Source organism: Erythranthe guttata, chromosome 13, assembly GCF_056151865.1.
Source record: "Erythranthe guttata isolate IM_541 chromosome 13, IM_541, whole genome shotgun sequence".
NCBI lineage: Eukaryota > Viridiplantae > Streptophyta > Magnoliopsida > Lamiales > Phrymaceae > Erythranthe > Erythranthe guttata.
In genome coordinates this window covers 8,044,826-8,059,065 of record NC_142545.1, presented here as the reverse complement: position 1 = coordinate 8,059,065, position 14,240 = coordinate 8,044,826, and the positions used below count along the sequence as shown (strand labels likewise).

General features: G+C 37.9%; 1 protein-coding gene across 1 annotated transcript; it reads left to right on the top strand.

Moving 5' to 3' along the window:
• The first annotated feature begins 2,301 nt into the window (after positions 1-2,301).
• On the top strand, positions 2,302-6,299 carry LOC148765815 (uncharacterized). The gene has a single exon (XM_088811598.1). The coding sequence runs from the start codon at positions 3,159-3,161 to the stop codon at positions 6,297-6,299; it is 3,141 nt and encodes a 1,046-aa protein (XP_088667724.1). The 5' UTR covers positions 2,302-3,158.
• Positions 6,300-14,240: the final 7,941 nt, after the last annotated feature.

Here is a 14,240-nt window from a genome sequence, read left to right as displayed (position 1 = left end):
CGTCGCTGCGTGCGGCGACATTTGCTTACTTTCGTCGCAAAATAAAAATTTCAACAAAAATAAAATAATATTAGTTTGCGACGAAATATTAATATCGTCGCAACGTATTGCCACGATATTTCTCTTGTCGTCGCCAATGTTTGCGACGAATGTGAAATATTTGTCGCAAGATCAAGTTCTACCAAAAGAAAATTTGCGACGAAATATAGTACATCGACGTATTAATTAGCGACGAAAATGATTATATTCGTCACAAATGTTACTGTACAGTTTTAAATATATATATTATTTTATATAATAAATTACCTGTAAATAATTATTAATTCCACTAAAACAATTAAACTACTAAATTAAATTACATAGCAATTTTAAAGTTGAAGTCTACATAAAATTAAATACCAAGTCAACAGTACATATACGAATCTAGAATTACATAAAAACTTAGAAAAATATTGTAGCATTACAAAATGAAATTAATCCGAATTGAGTCGTTCTTCGTCGTCATTTGAAGTACCCGAATTTGGAGTTTTGGAGATGGGCTGATCGACAATTCCTTTTTGTCTTAAAGTATTAAGTAATGAGTTCAAAGATTCTTTAAGTGAGCTCACTTCATCTCGCGATTCTTGCAATTCTCCTTTCTAAGAGCTCGACTTTAGTCTCCAACTCTTCATTTCTAACAGAAGAAAATCTTGATCTTGCAACTTTCTTAGTGGTTGAGCTTTGAATCCCAAGTACTTTTGTCTTACCCAACACTCTTTCACAAGCTATTGAGTCGGCCGTACTTTGATCTTTTCCATCATTAATACACTCTTCGTATACTCTTTCCAAGTCTTCTTGAAAATACAAATAAATAACCATAAATTCATAAATTAAACAAAAAATTGGGCAGCATGACATCTATTGTATGGGCATACCAAAAAAATATCAATACATAGAAAACACATCAACAAATTCAACATATATACCAAATAAATTCAACATACATAGAAAACACATCAACAAATCATAATCTCATAATTATTCCAATTTCAATAAATAAAAAAATTGGAATTTTGGATTTTGTAATGAAAAATATTGTTTCAAAATCGAAAAATCAGAAATTTTGTTCCAATTTTCGAAAACTGATATGGAATGCCTGTCTTAATAAAAAAGAAACGAAAAATAGGCAATAACGAAGATTATACCTCGATAGTCTGCTTCTGGTGGGCTTTCCAGTCAACGATTCCACCAAACTTTGAAACGGCAGCTTTCACAGATGAGGCGGCGGCAAGGCAACGGCAGAGGCGGCGGCAAGACACCGGAACAGAGATCCCTAAAAGTAGAGAGAGAGAGAGTGAGAAAAAAATGGAGGGAGAGAGAGAGAGAGAGAAATAAGGGGGGAGTTTGATGGCGTAGATTACAAATTGAAATTAGGGCTGTTTGGTGGCCGGTGATGGTGGAATGGCGCCGGCAGAACGACGCCGCCACCGGCGACGGTAGAGTCGGAGAGAGAGAGAGAAGAGAGAGAGAGAGAGAGAGAGAGAGAGAGAGAGAGAGAGAGAGAGAGAGAGAGAGAGAGAGAGAGAGAGAGAGAGAGAGAGAGAGAGAGAGAGAGAGAGAGAGAGAGAGAGAGAGAGAGAGAGAGAGAGAGAGAGAGAGAGAGAGAGAGAGAGAGAGAGAGAGAGAGAGAGAGAGAGAGAGAGAGAGAGAGAGAGAGAGAGAGAGAGAGAGAGAGAGAGAGAGAGAGAGAGAGAGAGAGAGAGAGAGAGAGAGAGAGAGAGAGAGAGATGGAGAGTTGGGCTGAAACGAATTTTTAACCCAATTCTTTTATGCGATGAATTCCTTCGAATCGACGCGACAATGAAATAAAAATATATCTTAAATTAATTAATTGCGTCGATTGCATATCAATCGTCGCCACAAAATAATAAAAAATTAATTCCATTGCGACGTTTATATATTCGTAGCAATCTGAGCTCCAAAATTTGGGAAAGAGAAAACACTTGCGACGTTTCGGATACATATTCGTCGCAATATTTATTAAAAAATAATAAAAGGAAAATAATTTATTCTAACTGCGACGTTTTACGAAATCGACGCAATGGGAAAAGAAATAAATGCAATTTTTTTGCGTCGTTTAGTCACAATTCGTCGCAAGTAACATAATAAATAAAATAAAAATTATTCTAATTGCGACGACGTACATTTCGTCGGAGGGATTGACGAAAAAAATATTTTTTTCAAACTCCTTGCGACGAATCTCTGTATTCCGTCGCTATATTATTGTTAGAATCCGGGAGGATTCTAATTTCGGTTTTTCAACACGAGTGTGAAAAACGTGTTTACAGCTAGGGAAGTTTCCTTAGTTCTTTTAACTCTTATTTTGTCATTAATTTATTTAATTGCCTAAGTGTTTTGTTAACTAGGAATTTTCTTTTGAAAAGAATTTCCTTTGTTACACAACTCCTATTTTCCTTACGTGAGATAAAATATAACCTAATGGGCTCCACTTTTTGTAGGGCTCTACTAATTCACCTAAGGAAGTATAAGAAGGGCAGCATCAACGTTTTTATACGTCGTCCCTTTTATTTTGAGAGAAAAAATCTTTTCTGCTCTTACGTTGCTGCCCCAGACCTTTGATCTTAATCCGAGAAGAAAATACAGAGAAAGGTTTTGCTTCTTTCACCGAAAAGAAGATCGGTTCTTCGGGAGGAGAATTCAGAAGATCTCGGGAGGAGGTCGATCCGCCGACTGAGGGACTCAGCGTTGAAGGAATTTCAACCGTGCGGAAAGGGACGTGCTGCAAAGTGAAGATTGACAATTCAGCGTAGGATACAAGAACGGCGTCGACAAAGAGGGAGTCTTTGCATTTTCGATTAAGTCCTATTACTGTATTCGTAAAACTAAAAATTAGTGAATTTCATTTGCAGGTTCCCGTGGATGTAGGGTACAATTGTATCCGAACCACTTTAAAATTTGTGTCTTTTTATTACTGTTCCATTAACTGTTGCAACTCTTCGTAAAACAGTAGAACAGTAGCTAAAACTGAATCTGGGATTTATCGGACACAAATTTATAATTAATTTGCACGAAATAATTCTAACAATTGGCATCAAAAGCCTGTCACTAAATATATCTAGTGAGATTTTGGGAACTGATTACTCTTATTTTGTGCAGATATGAATACTCAACGAGAAGGATCTTCAACTACTCGCCCACCTCTTCTAATTGGCTCCAACTACTCATACTGGAAATACAAAATGAAGATGTTTATAAAATCCATAGATGAGAGAGCATGGCGCGCCATCATAACAGGTTGGACACCTCCCATGATCAAAGGAGAAGACAAAGCGGAAGTATTCAAACCAGAAGCAGATTGGAGTGATGGAGAGATACTACTCGCAAACTACAACTCAAGGGCCCTAAACGCAATATTTAGTGGTGTTGATGATAATCAATTTAAACTAATAGCGTCATGTGAATCTGCAAAGAGAGCTTGGGAAATTCTTCAAGTCACATACGAAGGCACGTCAACTGTAAGGACATCCAAGTTACAGATGTTGGCCACCAAATTCGAAAATTTGAAGATGGAGGAGAATGAGACGATCACTGACTTCCATGCTAAATTATGTGATATCTCCAATGAATCATACGCACTCGGTGAACCTTACTCAGAAAGCAAATTAGTGAGAAAAGCGATGCGCTCATTACCTGAAAGATTCGCTTACCGAATTGCTGCCATTGAAGAAGTCAGAGACGTTGACACGCTCAAACTAGACGAACTCATGGGGAAACTTCTAGCACAAGAACTCAATCATGGTGAAAATTATCGTGAAAAGTCTAGAGAAAAGAAGATAGCCTTTCAAGCAGAAACATCATATGCAACGCCCCAAAATTCGTCAACTCAAGAAGATGAGCAAACAGTTGAAGAATCCTTGGCACTACTATCGAAAAATTTTGGGAAATTTCTCAAAAAGATCGGAAAAAGGGGAAATCTTCCAAGCACAGGCAAACCCGTGAACTTTCAAAATTCTAGGAGAAATTCAAATCAAGATAACTCAGAGGAGTCAAAACCAAGAAGAATACAATGCCGAGAATGCGAAGGCTTTGGTCACATTCAATCAGAATGCGCAAACACCCTGAAGAAAAAGAAGAAAATGTCACTTACTACTGTTTGGAGCGATGAAGAAGAATCTGACGATGACCAAGGAAACAACGATCAAGTCACTAACTTTGTAGCATTCAGCAGCAAAGTTCCTCTGGACAGCTCAGAATCAACTGTTGCTTCAACTGTTGCAACAGACTGTGAAACAGAATCCAGGTATGAAAATATGTGTTCTGATTATGACAAAAATCTAAACGAAAATTCTTCTTTTGCAGAGGATCCGAACAGCAGCAGTGATGAGGAAGAACCAACCTTGGACGAAGTAAAGGAGGTATATGAAAAAATGTACAAAAAATGGCTCGACGTCGTTAAGGTAAATAACTTCCTGGAAAAGGAGAAGTTTGTGCTTGTAGAGGAAAACAAGACACTAAAGGTAAGAATCTCTACTCTTGAGGAAAGGGTCATATCTAGTGATCAAGAGAAAAATAGTTTGCAGGCTAAACTTACTCAAACTCAAGAAGCAATTGCAAAATTGAACTTGGGTAGAGGTAATCTAGATGAAATCTTAAGCAACAACAAGCCAAACTATAATCGTCTAGGCATAGGAGGGAGTCAGCTACCCAAAGTTGATCTAAAGCGAAAGGAAGATCAAAACACAAAAATCAACTTTGTTAAACAAGCTTCTGTCTCACAAACAGTTGCAACTGTTGAAGCAACGAAACACAATTCAAAGAAAAGGTTTATTCCCACTTGTTTTTTCTGTCAAAATCCAGGTCACATACGTCCTAGATGTTTCAAATATTTAAAACTTGTGAAAAAGCTTGTGGCTCGTTCTCTTTACTCTGCTAGGGCTGATTATTTTCCTTCACCCTCTCAAAAACCCAAAAATAAAATTGATATTTCAAATAGACCTCAGCAAAAAATTTGGGTTGAAAAGTCCACGTTTAAATGTTTATCTGCGATTACTTCTTTAAAAGCAAGTACTGCTAATGATTGGTATTTTGACAGTGGCTGTTCACGACATATGACCGGTGTTAAAGAGTTTCTGAAAAACTATCAACAAATCACCGGTGGAGCTGTTACCTTTGGAAACGGAAAAAATGGTGAAGTGCTAGGGAAAGGATCGCTAAATCATGAGAATCTGCCAAAGCTGAAGAATGTACTACTTGTAGAAGGACTCACGTCAAATCTGATAAGCATCAGCCAGCTATGTGATCAAGATCTTGAAGTCAGATTCAACAAATTCGCATGTCGAGTATTAGACAAAGACGAGAATTGTGTTATTCAAGGAACTCGATCATCTGACAACTGCTATATTCTTGTCTCTGCTGGTATGAACTGTTTCAACAGTCTGTCAGACTCTACAGTGCTTTGGCACAAAAGGTTAGGACATCTGAACTTTGATAATCTCGTAAAAATTTCCAGCAGTGAGTATGTTAGAGGGCTGCCCAAACTCACTAAAGAAATAGGAAAAATCTGTGGTGATTGCAAAATGGGTAAACAAATCAAAAGTTCACACAGGGCTTTAGCTAATGTGAGAACCAGTGGAAACCTAGAACTTCTACACATGGACCTTATGGGACCAATGCAAGTAGAAAGTATAGGTGGAAAACGGTACATATTTGTGTGTGTAGATGATTTTTCTAGATTTACTTGGGTAGAATTTATTAGGGAAAAATCCGATTCTTTTGATGTGTTTAAAAAATTGTGCAAAAAGGTGAGTGTTGAGAAACAGCAGAACATCGTGAGAATTAGGAGCGATCATGGGAGAGAATTTGAAAATTCCTTATTTACTAACTTTTGTGAAAAATATGGAATATCTCATGAATTCTTCGCACCTAAAACACCTCAACAAAATGGAGTGGTTGAACGCAAAAAGCGCACTCTGCAAGAGATGGACAGGGTCATGATGAACGCAAAGGAGATCGCTCCTCGTTTTTGGGCAGAAGCAGTTAACACTGCATGTCATATTATAAATCGAGTCTATCTTCGACCAGGTACCACTAAAACTCCGTACGAAATTTGGAAAGGTAAAAAACCCCAACTCAACTATCTTCATACTTTTGGTTGTACTTGTTATATTTTGAATGACAGAGAACAGCTTGGGAAATTCGATGCTAGAAGTGATCAAGGAATATTCTTAGGCTACTCTCGAAATAGCCATGCGTATAGAATATTTAATCTTAGAACAAAATCTGTGATGGAATCTGCATAAGTTCAATTTGATGATTTTAGCAATGATGCAGGACCACTGGAAGAGGAACCAACAAAGGAATCGGAAAACAGCTCCAGTGTCGCACCAACAGTTCCAACAGTTGATGCAGCCTCTACCATTTCAGAAGAAAGTGACGTCAATTCTGAAACAGGAGACGAAGCTGAAGTCAGGCCTCTCGAATTGGATGATCAAACTCACAAGGAACCCTCAAGAAGAGTCAAGAAGAATCATCCAGTGGATCAAGTCATTGGTTCGGTAGAAGAAGGAATTCAAACCCGAGGTAAACCCAAGGTGAATTACAAGGAAATGGCAAGGTATGTTTGTTTCACTTCGACTATAGAACCCAAAAACGTCAAAGAAGCCTTATTAGATGAATATTGGATTCAAGCCATGCATGAGGAACTGGAACAATTCGTTAGGAATGACGTTTGGGTCTTGGTCCCTAGGCCTGACAATGTCAATATAATAGGTACAAAATGGGTTTTTAAAAATAAGTCTGATGAACACGGAAATATCGTTCGTAACAAAGCTAGATTAGTTGCTCAAGGCTATAGTCAAATCGAAGGCATTGACTTCGATGAAACTTTTGCACCTGTTGCTAGACTAGAATCTGTTCGATTACTCCTAGCCATTGCTTGTTTTCTAAAAATCAAACTTTTTCAAATGGATGTCAAAAGCGCCTTCTTAAATGGTATTTTAAAAGAAGAAGTTTATGTTGAACAACCCAAAGGATTTCAAGATCCACATTATCCCAAGCATGTTTTCAAATTAAACAAAGCCCTGTATGGTCTCAAACAAGCGCCTCGAGCTTGGTATGAGCGTCTTACAGAATTTTTATCGCACAAGGGATACACTAGGGGTAGCGTCGATCGAACTCTTTTCTTTAAAAAATCAAAGGGAGACATCCTGATTGCTCAAATTTACGTAGACGATATCGTTTTTGGATCTACCTCGCAAACAAAAATCGAAGAATTTGTTAAACAAATGTCTAGTGAAGTTGAAATGAGCATGGTTGGGGAACTCACGTATTTTTTAGGTCTTCAAGTTAAACAAATGAGTGATGGAATTTTCATAACTCAATCCAAGTATGCAAAAAACCTTGTCAAACGTTTTGGTTTGGAATCTGCAAAAACTGTTAGAACTCCTATGGGAACGAACGACAAACTGTCGCGACAGTTGGATGCAACAGTTGTAGATCCCACACTTTATCGAAGCATGATAGGTAGTCTTTTGTATCTTACTTCTAGCCGACCAGATATATGCTATAGTGTTGGAGTTTGTGCCAGGTATCAATCCAATCCCAAGGAATGCCACCTTAGTGCTGTAAAACGAATCATTCGCTACGTAAGTGGAACAATTTATTTCGGTATTTGGTATTCTATGGATACTAACACAACACTTGCAGGCTTTAGCGATGCTGATTGGGCAGGTGATGCAGATGATCGAAAAAGCACAACTGGAGGATGCTTCTATCTTGGTAACAATCTCGTGTCCTGGTACAGCAAAAAACAGAATAGTATCTCGCTTTCCACTGCCGAATCGGAATATATCGCCGCAGGTAGTTGTTGTGCCCAACTCTTATGGATGAAACAAATGGTATGTGATTATGGTATTAGTCAAGATTTATTGCATATTTATTGTGACAATATGAGTGCAATTAATATTTCCAAGAATCCAGTACAACACTCTCGAACTAAGCATATTGAAATCCGGTACCACTTCATTAGAAATCTGGTAGAGGAAGGAACTGTCTCATTAGAGTATGTCACAACAGAAAAACAACTTGCTGACATCTTTACTAAACCCCTTGATGCACATAGGTTCGATTCCTTGCGAAATTCGCTTGGAATCTGTATTGTTTGACCTGTGCAGTTGCATAAACTGTTGCAACAGTCTGTGTCCAGACTTGCAACTTTTAGGTTTTTAAGGACACATCACACATACTGCATTTTGTTCATCTAAGTTATGCATTAGTCATGCTGCATGTGATGAAAACTCTTGTGTATTGGATACTATCTGTACTTTCGAACTTTGTGAGGTAAAACTTCATCAATCCCCGAATGATAGCTATAGAGACTTTAGTTTATTTACTACTCTTCACAATCTCGTCATGGTTTAACACTTTCATAAGGAAAAGCTGCCTCTCCAAATGAGTGAAAGCTACTCTTGAATTTTTGTTTAACTATATATAATAACTTGGTCTGTGAATAGTTCGAAGCCTTTTTGAGTTGAGTCAGTAAATCACGTGGCCGAAAGCTCACTACATGGCTCAAATAGAAAGCCCAGGGGACTACACATTGCACGACCATTGTAAACTTTTTATATGGTCAGTGAATAGTTCGAAGCCTTTTTGAGTCGAGCCGGTAAACCTCATGACCGAACACTCACTACACGACTCAATTAGAAAGCCCAGGGGACTACACATTGCACGACCACAACTATCTCGCTAATTAAATTGCTCTGCCCTTCATGAAAAAGCTACCATTAGTAGGGTGTGTATGCTACCTAATAAGAGCGTTTTTGTGCTTGATTTGAGGGTATTAAATTTATTGTTAGTCTCGTTAGTCTGTCTTTTGGAGCTTGCTTTTTGTTAAAATTGAAGATAAACCCCATGGGTATGATAGTCCTAATAGTATCCTATTCACTCGTGTTTATTCACTCATATTCTCTTTCGTTCTCTCACGTTTATTTTTTTCGTCCTAGTAATTTAATTCTGCATTTTAGGCATTATATATATATATATAAAAAAAAAAAAAAAAAAAAAAAAAAAAAAACCGGGGTGGGTTCGTATATTTTTTGGCGGCAATCATTTTTTTGGAGTTACCCACTTTTCTGAGCATTTTTTTCTTCTCGAAGTTTTCTTGAACTGTGTTGGGCTTCATATGTGAAGTTTGAGAGTTGCTATATCTGACTTTAGTTTTCATTAATTGTACTCATTGTTGGCAGAATAATATTTGCAATTTCTTCACTATAATCTTCCTAAATTGCTAAAATACCCATGAGAAGACCAACAGTTACCCATGTATTCTGCCCCTTTTCGTTTTTTTTTCTTTCAATTTGCTTTTCTTCTCTACTGCTCTGCCGTTTCCTCTTCTCCCTTTGCAGCAAATCACAAATCTGCACTCAAATCAAAGGAACCCAAGAGCACAGTTATGGGGAAACGAAAAAGCACCGGTGGATCGTCTTCTTCGTCCAAACGACGACCCTCTCGACCAGCAACCACGTCTTCGGCGGTCTCGCCTTTTGGGAGCCCCCACTCCTCCTCACGGCCGCCTCCGCTGAAAATTTTGGCAATCTGCCAGTTGTTGTGGTTCCTAGGGTTTCTCCACCTCCATCGCCGCCATTGACGCCGCTGTCGCCGCCAGTGACGCCGTCGTCACCCTTCACCTATTCTCCACCATCTTCTCCGCTGCCACACCCGCCGGTTTCTCAGTCATCTCCACAAAAGGCAAGGGCCCTGCCACCACACCACCGCCGCCCCGTCGCTCCCGTCGCCATGCTACTTACTCTGCCTCGCCGTCTGTTACTCCCACCACCGCTGATAACTCTGCACCAGCTACTGTGGTGCCTATCTCTGCTGTCGATGCCTTCAATTCTCGGTTCTTTCTCCGAGCGCATCAAATCCGGTGGCGTCTGTGGTTCATGATTATTATGCCAACCTAACTAGTGGAGTCTCTGATAGTCGAAGTTGCTTTTACGAACGGGTGTATGTTTTTAATCGAGTCTACGAGTTCAATCGACTACTTTACAGCCCTTGCTCAGAAAGGGGGAGACTCTTCAGGGGGAGTTGCTCATACAGGGGGAGTTACTGCAACTGTTCCATTAGTTGATGATGCAGTTGATGATGGAACAACTGAGGATAATACGGATGATGAAGGGGAGTTGTTCGTTAATGTTTTTTTTATTATTTTATTTGTTTTCTGAACAATGTCTTGTAATAGTCTGATAGGCCTAACTTTGTTCTCCTTTTGACTGATGCTTTGTTTTGAACTGTTCTAACAGTTACTCTATTATGCAGCTTAATGTTTTTTTCAGGTACTTGATTAAGGGGGAGGACTTGATTATAATAAATAGATGACAAAGGGGGAGATTGTTAGAATCCGGGAGGATTCTAATTTCGCTTTTTCAACACGAGTGTGAAAAACGTGTTTACAGCTAGGGAAGTTTCCTTAGTTCTTTTAACTCTTATTTTGTCATTAATTTATTTAATTGCCTAAGTGTTTTGTTAACTAGGAATTTTCTTTTGAAAAGAATTTCCTTTGTTACACAACTCCTATTTTCCTTACGTGAGATAAAATATAACCTAATGGGCTCCACTTTTTGTAGGGCTCTACTAATTCACCTAAGGAAGTATAAGAAGGGCAGCATCAACGTTTTTATACGTCGTCCCTTTTATTTTGAGAGAAAAAATCTTTTCTGCTCTTACGTTGCTGCCCCAGACCTTTGATCTTAATCCGAGAAGAAAATACAGAGAAAGGTTTTGCTTCTTTCACCGAAAAGAAGATCGGTTCTTCGGGAGGAGAATTCAGAAGATCTCGGGAGGAGGTCGATCCGCCGACTGAGGGACTCAGCGTTGAAGGAATTTCAACCGTGCGGAAAGGGACGTGCTGCAAAGTGAAGATTGACAATTCAACGTAGGATACAAGAACGGCGTCGACAAAGAGGGAGTCTTTGCATTTTCGATTAAGTCCTATTACTGTATTCGTAAAACTAAAAATTAGTGAATTTCATTTGCAGGTCCCCGTGGATGTAGGGTACAATTGTATCCGAACCACTTTAAAATTTGTGTCTTTTTATTACTGTTCCATTAACTGTTGCAACTCTTTGTAAAACAGTAGAACAGTAGCTAAAACTGAATCTGGGATTTATCGGACACAAATTTATAATTAATTTGCACGAAATAATTCTAACAATTATAATTTAAAAAAAAAATTTACTTTGCGCGACGTTTGTCGCTTTTTCGTCTAAAAAATATGTGAAAATTATTTTGTTTTCTCGTTGCGACGTTTAGAAAACAATTCGACGCAACACAGCGACGATAATCTAGTTCCGTCGCCAAGGTTTTGAGTCAAAAACGGGATTTAAACTGTTGCGACGAATTTAGTAGGAATCGTCGCAAAATTGCGACGATTTGTATTTGGTCGCAAATTTTAACGTCGCCAGAACTGTGTTTTGGCCTAGTGTGATTGCATCGTGAATACCTAAATGGGTGAAAAATGATTATGGTACACAGCTAACCAATTATAATTTATGCATATAAGAGGGGGAGATATATATGTTGGTTCGAATGATTAACACACTTAAAAGTGGTGTGAATACCGTTCAATTAAAGTCTACTAGCGCTAGTAGCATCATATTCTCATCATATTACTTATCTCATTCATGAAAGGATTCGTCTTAAAGACAATGTTGGGGGACACCTCAACACCAATGTCCATTATTATGATATGAGAATATTTGCCAATTATGGTGGCATAAATGAAATTCATATTTGGATGAGAAAATCATTGATGATTACATGGTAGCTACCGAGATCATTTTAAATCGAACCATTATGTCTCAATAAAGAGTTGATTGGCAAATAAATCATGGTTAGCTTGCTCTCTAAGTGAATAGAGAGGCATTTGAGACTATTAGTTCTCAACGTTGTTGTTGTACCGATATAATATCTTAAAGAATTGAAAATTCTTTTCGAATGAATATCATGTACCAAATTGAATTTATTATATTGAGTTTGAATATAAAGTGGACAAGTAGTCCTCAATACTCCCTCCACATTGTGAAACTCAAAAGCGCGCGTTTTGTCCATATAGGACTGATGATGCTAAAGTTTAGATCACCTGGGGTAGTGTAGAAAATGAACTGGGAGAGCAAAGCGGATCAGTAGCTTGACAACTTGATGATCCTGAGGTACCTGCGATCATAGAACACGTGAACTAGGCCGGGGGTTGATCCGGCAGAAACCCCTCCGACGCTTAAGTCAGACATGCTGATAGTGGAAATAGTCCAGAGAATACGGTTAATAGTATTGCTCAGTTAATAGGACGTACCTTAATAAAATGAGTAAAACCTCTATTTATATGTCGTTTATTGGGTTGGGTTTGCTTTGTTGGGCCCAAGCCTTACTTGAAGGTGTTTGGGCCTCGGTGATATTGGTCTTCGATATTGGGCTCGTAGCCCAGTAGGTAAAGAAATTGTAGGCCCATTGGGTTGGCCCAATTAGGCATATCAAGGACATTTATTGAAATAAATAATGAGCTCAAGCACATAAAGTATTATGAAAACTTTATTGATGCAATATAGAATATTCTCTATAAGAGAAAAATACATGGTACATGAAAAGATATGGATCTCTACAAGAGATCGTACCCACAAAGGCTACAATCCCCATTTATATGAATATAATTCTTTAAGGAGAATCCGGTACCGGAAAGTGAAATAGTGAGATCTTAATTGATTATGAAGAAATATGGGAAGCACTAAAGATGTTATCGAATAACTATATGTACATTTATTTTAATGTGAAGAGCTTGAAGCTCATACAGTTTAATAGATGTCGACATCTAATTGGTCATTAGTATATGCATTTACAAATGCAATTGACCATGATTATTTGAAATTGGTAAAGAAATGATTTGTACATTGACTTGAAGTCAACACACATAAGTTGTGGAGCCTTTAGCACAAAAGTGGGTAAAATCATTGCGGTAAATTTGAATACCTTTTGGAAATATATATTTTTATGATGCAATCACTTTATGATGGTATTCAAAATTATTTGACATGCACCATATGGATGCAATTACCGCATATTTATATGGATCATAACTTTTTATTTCAAAGAATTGAAAATGCTTGAAGCATATAATAAGAGGTCTCATGAGTTAGACCCTACGAATGATCCATTTACATAATCAAGAATACGGTATTGTCACCTTAGTGAATACCTTGTTTACAAAAGGAATAATCAAATAAATTGATTTCCATTATCATTTGGGGCGAATTAAATCTTGTGGAGACTCATGAAGAGCTCACAAAGATCATCAATTCTTTGATGAAATTATTCGAAGTGAAAATATCCTGTGAGGATATATTTTGCCTTGATCTGCAGATCGAGCATTTGTCGAATGAAATATATATCCATTATTTATTTATATATATGATAAAGCTCATTCATTGAGTAAACATATGATTGTCCGGTCTTTGGACATAAGAAATATATTCCCATCCTTCCTCGAGAAGATAATGAAGACATGCATTGGTTCTAATATATGAGGATAACTGATTGCACCAACGAGATTTTGGCTATATCAAGGGAGGTGGCCGACGAATTATTGAAGATTTGTAAAGTACTCGAGAGTTAAAGAAGAAGGATGACATGACAGTTATTGATGACAATCAAATAACGAGTTTGGAAATCCATACGTCGACGGTCTTACTCCAATGTCTCATGCTGAAATCAGGGGGAGCATGATCTACAACATTGAAATGTGTCGGCTTAATGATCTATTGCCAGCATCAGGGGGAGTGTGATTAATAACCCAAGACTGTACTCTTTTTCCTTCGACCAAGTTTTTATCCCAATGGGTTTTTCTTGGCAAGGTTTTAACGAGGCAGTGTATCACATTTTCAATAGTCATAGACATCCAAGGGGGAGTATTATGTAACCTATGGTGGATGTCTATAAGAGTTACAAAATCATTAGTGTGTGTAATTAGAGGTGATAATGGTGGATGTTAACGCCATTCATTCCCTTGTAACTCATGACCTTTTGAATGATCTTCTTGTACTATAAAAGGGACACCATTGTATGGAATTGACAAACACTTGAATAAGAAAAATACATACACACACTTGTTCTCTTCTTGTCTTTCCTTTGTTTTACAACAATATTGTCTTACAATCCATTTAAGCACAGGAGTGCTGTAGATTCCGGTGTGA